Below are 5,496 nucleotides of genomic sequence, written 5' to 3'. Positions count from 1 at the left end.
GCAAAGTCTATTTAAACAAATTACTACTGGAGAATTACAAACGGAAATTAAACAAGTAAATACTCAAATTAAAGAACTACAAACAATTGTTAATCAACAAGCTTTAAAACAATTAGAATTCGATGCTAAATTAGCACTCATCCAAAGCAATAAACCCTCATCCAGCACATCAAACGAAACACCATTCAAAGAACCATTAAACGTATCTCAAGAAGATTATATCCAAAACATTGAAAAAATCAACTACCAAAAATGGTATATAAAAATAACTCTGCATGTAGGAAAAGATTTTAAAACAAACATAATCGCACTCCTAGACACTGGTGCAGACCAAAATTGTATAAGAGAAGGAATTATACCCTCTAAGTATTATGAAAAAACCTCCGAAAGATTAAGCGGAGCCGGAGGAAACAGTCTCGTAATAAAATATAAACTATCGTGTGCAAAAGTATGCAATAATGGATATTGTTTTAAAAATCAATTTATATTAGTAAAAAAATTGTCACAAGAAGTAATTTTAGGAACCCCATTTGTTACTCAAATCTACCCATTTAAAGCAAGCGAAATAGGAGTAACCACTAAAGTAATGGATCTTAAATCCTATAAAACGAAAAGAAGTCCTTGAACTCCAAGAAAATGCTATTCAAAAAACAATAAACTTAATAAAAAGTAAAGAAAGTCACATTCAATATTTACAAGAAGAAATTTCTTACAAGAAAATAGAAGAACATCTCCAAACACCTTATATTCAAAATAAAATTAAAGAAATCGAGAACAAACTATTAGAACAAGTGTGTTCAGACCTTCCCAACGCCTTTTGGGAAAGAAAACAACATACAGTCGAACTACCCTATATAAAAGATTTTAATGAAAAAAATATTCCAACTAAAGCAAGACCTATTCAAATGAATAAAGAATTACTTTAAACATGTAAACAAGAAATAAATGACTTACTCAAAAAGAAATTAATAAGACAATCAATATCACCTTGGAGTTGTGCAGCATTCTACGTAAATAATCAAGCCGAAAAAGAACGAGGAGTACCATGATTGGTAATCAATTATAAACCATTAAATGATGTTTTACAATGGATTAGATACCCAATACCAAATAAAAGAGATCTATTAAATCGATTATATGATGCAAAAATATTCTCAAAATTTGACATGAAAAGCGGATTTTGGCAAATACAAATATCCGAAAATGATAAATACAAAACTGCATTTACAGTACCATTCAGACATTACGAATGGAACGTAATGCCATTTGGATTAAAAAAACGCACCAAGTGAATTTCAACATATTATGAATGACATTTTCAATAATTATACTAAATTCATAATAGTCTATATAGGCGATGTACTAGTTTATTCAAACTCAATCGAACAACATATTAAACATTTAGAGACATTTTTCCATACGGTCAAAAAACACGGTTTAGTAATATCAGCAAAGAAAATATCCTTATTCCAAACTAGAATAAGATTTCTAGGACATAATATATATCAAGGAATTATAGTCCCTATTGCAAGATCAATAGAATTCGCCGATAAATTTCCCGACGAATTAAGAGAAAAAACTCAACTTCAAAGATTCTTAGGATGTCTTAATTATGTATCAGACTTCCTTCCAAATCTTAGAAAAACTATTCAACCATTATATCAAAGATTACAAAAAAATCCTAAACCTTGGACAGATAAACATACTAATTTAGTCAAACAGGTCAAGCTAAATATCAAGACTTTACCCTGTCTATCTATCCCTCACCCTGAAGCCAATATGATAGTAGAAACAGACGCTTCAGAAGTAGGTTATGGCGGTATCCTTAAGCAAAAACTCCTCGAGCTTCGATTTACTCATTCGGGTTTTGATCTATTACCCTATGGTTTCGATAAGGGTTTAAGATTTTATGGTTTCAATTCATATCAAGCAATCAACATTCGATTATGGGTTCTCTTTAAGGTTTCGAATTACCTTAATCTCTAGTAGGGTTGAATGGACCTCCAATGAGAAGAAGAACCGCGAGCTGAACGTTGAGATTGATACGCGAACGAGCTGAGGTCGTCTAGAGCTGGAACGGATCACGAGCTGTCCTTGCTGGTATCGGGAACGCGAGCTGAAGCTGAGATCATCTGATCACAAACGGAAACAAGCTGTTGTCGCGAGCGGTATCGAGTCGTCTATCGCAAGCAGGCTGAGATCGTGTCTCGGGATCGAGCTGAGACGGTCTGAGGTCGCGAGCTGGGATTGTGTCACGAACGGGAACAAGATGAGAATTAGTTTTAGGGTTCGTGATCGGGAGTTCTCAACGGTTAGGGTTTATCGTCGAGGGGATTATGGATTCGCCGGCTAGGGTTTGTTTAGCTTTGGGTTTAGAGTAATCGTGCTGATAACGTGTTGTGAAACAAAAGAATAGAATCTGTATGTTTCTATATTATTCATAAACATAAGGAACCCTTTATATATAGGAAATTACACCGTCATAGAATAATAGAAAGACTAAAGAAAGGAAATACAAATATGGAAAGAGTACAAATCATAATCTAATAAGGAAAAGGCAAGATGCCGATTCTTTCTCTCTCTCTCTCTCTAGCATTAGGCCGGTTATGAACCGGACCGGTTATGAACCGGACCGGTTATGGTCATCCACAATATGATTTTTAACACAAAACATAATATAGTACCTAACCATGCAGACAATTTTTTAATTTAAGATACTTAATTTTAACAGATTATTTATTTTATTTATTAAATTATATTAATATATTTTTACTTAATAAAAATAAAATATTAAAATTAGCTGATTATTTTTATTTAGTTATAATGTTATACAATGAATCAAGTTGTGTTTGATGTTTCTACAATTTCATATTTTGTGGTTATTCTAATAAATATGTAAAATACAATGGGTTCAACAAAAATATTATCAATTTTATAATATTATTATAAAAATATAACCAATGTAAAACGGGTTAAAATATATTGTAATTTTCTTCACTCTGATTTCATAAAATAAGTTGGAACCTACCAAGTAGAGCTTCGTAGTATATATTTTGAATTACTTTTCACAAACACAAATGGATGTCACAAAATAAAGTTGCACCTTCTATTCATACATTTAATATAGAAGACTAAATTGTGCTGTTTTAGCAAAATTAAAACTACAATTTTAATAAAATATTTTTCATATAAATTTCCTATCCCAACACATTTAGCATACCTTAAAAACAAATAAAATAAATTTTATAGCTTCAAAAATATATAAAATATTTGAAATTATAATTTCTAATAAATAAAAATTTGTTAAACCAAAATCTAGTTTGTATTTTAAAACGAAAAATTTATATCTAGAACACTTTAAACTAAGTTGTTTTAAGTGGGATGATCGCGTGCTCAACTTTTACTTTTCACTTGCGAATTTCCACCTTTGATTTCTTAAGTGGAGGGTTAAATGTATTTTATGTTTTGTCATTTTTTATATTTCCATTATGTTTATATTAGTTTATTAATTCTGTTTAGTTTCAGATGTGGAAAGATAGATATCTACATTTGGAAACCCCATCCAATTTAATCATCTCCAGACTCTTTGATTTATTTAGAACAATTTAAACCCTTAGGAAATGACACATATTGATTTCTATAATCGGGTATCAAACGCATGCAATTGTACTGTTCGCAATTACACATTTGAACAGAGCAAGTAACATCAAACCCTAAGTTTAATTAAACAAATATTGATATTTAAACCAAATAAAATATCGATGTGGTAGTTGACATCTGGTTGGTTTACAACGATTGAGACGAAAACCAGTGAACTTAGTCTGATCTTGTTTCTGATGGTTTCATTCGGCAAGCTATGCATCTCTTTAATGTCTTTGAACTCATCAAGAGGAGAAGCAGCAGGAAGAAGTTCATCAGCTTGCTTCACCGGCAAGTAAGACTGTGTTTCTTCTTCAACTGTTTCCTTGATTTCGAGACTCGGGTCACGAGAAAGTCCCGGACTTTTTTTACTAGGTTTCTTCTCTTGAGGTTTTTTCTGTCTTGTTCCTACAGGTTTTGATGCTTTTTTAGTGACTGGTTTTTGTTGCGTTTCCTTTGGTGCTGTCCTGGCAACAGCAAGGCGCTCAATGGTGGAGCTTCTCAGCACCGGCTTAGCCTTGGACTGTGTCACAGCTTCAGGGATCTTCTCCTTCTTCATGGTCTTCACGGTTTTGGCTCCAGCAGGAGTTTTCTTGGAGGTTACGGGACTTGATACACTACTACCAGAACTCTTCTCAGCGATTCACTTTTGCCTCTGAATCAAAAGTTTTTCCATTCTCTTCTTTCTCTCTTCCTCCTATCAAAATACCAAATCTAAGTGAGATTAAGAAAACTAATTCAAGAAAGACGGTTAAGAGAAATTTACCATGAAGACAAAGGAAAGAGAAGACAACAACAACGAAGGAGCGATCACAACCGTCCCAAATAGCTTAGACTCAATCCCTCTTGATCTAACGAGCCATATTAGAGATATGTTGAGCCGGAAGATATGTATCTTACGGACCTAGATTGTGAAGCCCGTGAAACCCATGAACTAAAAGAAAAGACTTGAAGAACAAATTAATCTCAAGATAATCTTAGCATATTTACATTAAGTGTTTAGGAAAGTTAGCATTATATAGTGTTAACATTATGTTAATGTTAACACTATATATATATGCATATTGTATTTTCTTATCAAACACAACACAATAATATATCTATTCTATTCTACTTTACATGATATCAGAGCATTCGATTCTTAGGGATCTGAAATAATTTTTTTGCGTTGTAAGTTTTGAAGATGCTAACCATCATTGGTGTTGGCGATGCTGAAGAAGATGGTGATGATGCTGATGATGAAGACGATGTGCAGCCGGCCACATGATCAGGTTTCATAAAGTCAATGGGGTTTGCTGGTTTTTTTTTTTAATTTTCTATTTAGTGTTTTTGGTTTATTTTATTTTTCTGATAATTTTCTTGGTTTTCGTCGGGTGAGTGCAAGAGAATACGAGGGTTTTAGTAATGCTAAGGGTTTATGATTTCACATGGGTTATTTTTGTTAGAGATTTTCTATAGTTTAAAATTTCTCAGAGTTTATATCGTGTTGTTTTCCCATAGTTTGGAATTTATTGGTTATAGTTTAACCATTACGGAGGACTTCTTTTTGAACGTTCAAATTCTTAGGTCAGTTTTTAGTCCGTGTTATGGACTATCCAAGTCAAGGACAATTGTTTTTGGAGCTGCAGTTGCGCCCACGAGATGTATTCTCATTGTCAAGACCAAAGAAGAGCTGAAGATTTCATCCCTCCTTGTCTAAGTTGAAGTTTATTCCCGAAGGAATCTACTGATTTGTTTTCCTCGACATAGTGTCCACGACATACGTGGTCTGCTTTGTGATTGCAGATTTATGTGTTGCATCCCATGTTTGTCACACTACAAGAAAACAGCGGTATTCTGACGGACATTCCGACGGAA

At 33.1% G+C, this 5,496-nt stretch overlaps 1 protein-coding gene and 1 pseudogene across 1 annotated transcript in view; one reads left to right on the top strand and one right to left on the bottom strand.

Moving 5' to 3' along the window:
• LOC106332293 overlaps nt 1-4,282 on the bottom strand; it is a gene marked incomplete at its 5' end in the record, with an annotated part of 17,641 nt that extends 13,359 nt beyond the window's left edge. Inside the window, one exon of the mRNA XM_013770766.1 lies at nt 3,809-4,282. Coding sequence (XP_013626220.1) covers nt 3,809-4,282 — 474 coding nt within the window. The remainder of the gene's footprint in view (nt 1-3,808) is intronic.
• Nucleotides 4,283-4,406: 124 nt separating this feature from the next.
• LOC106332282 overlaps nt 4,407-5,496 on the top strand; it is a 28,104-nt pseudogene continuing 27,014 nt past the window's right edge.

This window comes from Brassica oleracea, chromosome C1 (genome assembly GCF_000695525.1).
Source record: "Brassica oleracea var. oleracea cultivar TO1000 chromosome C1, BOL, whole genome shotgun sequence".
Taxonomy (NCBI): Eukaryota; Viridiplantae; Streptophyta; class Magnoliopsida; order Brassicales; family Brassicaceae; genus Brassica; species Brassica oleracea.
The sequence above is the reverse complement of the archived record's forward strand: the minus strand, read 5'-3'. Positions and strand labels throughout refer to the sequence as shown.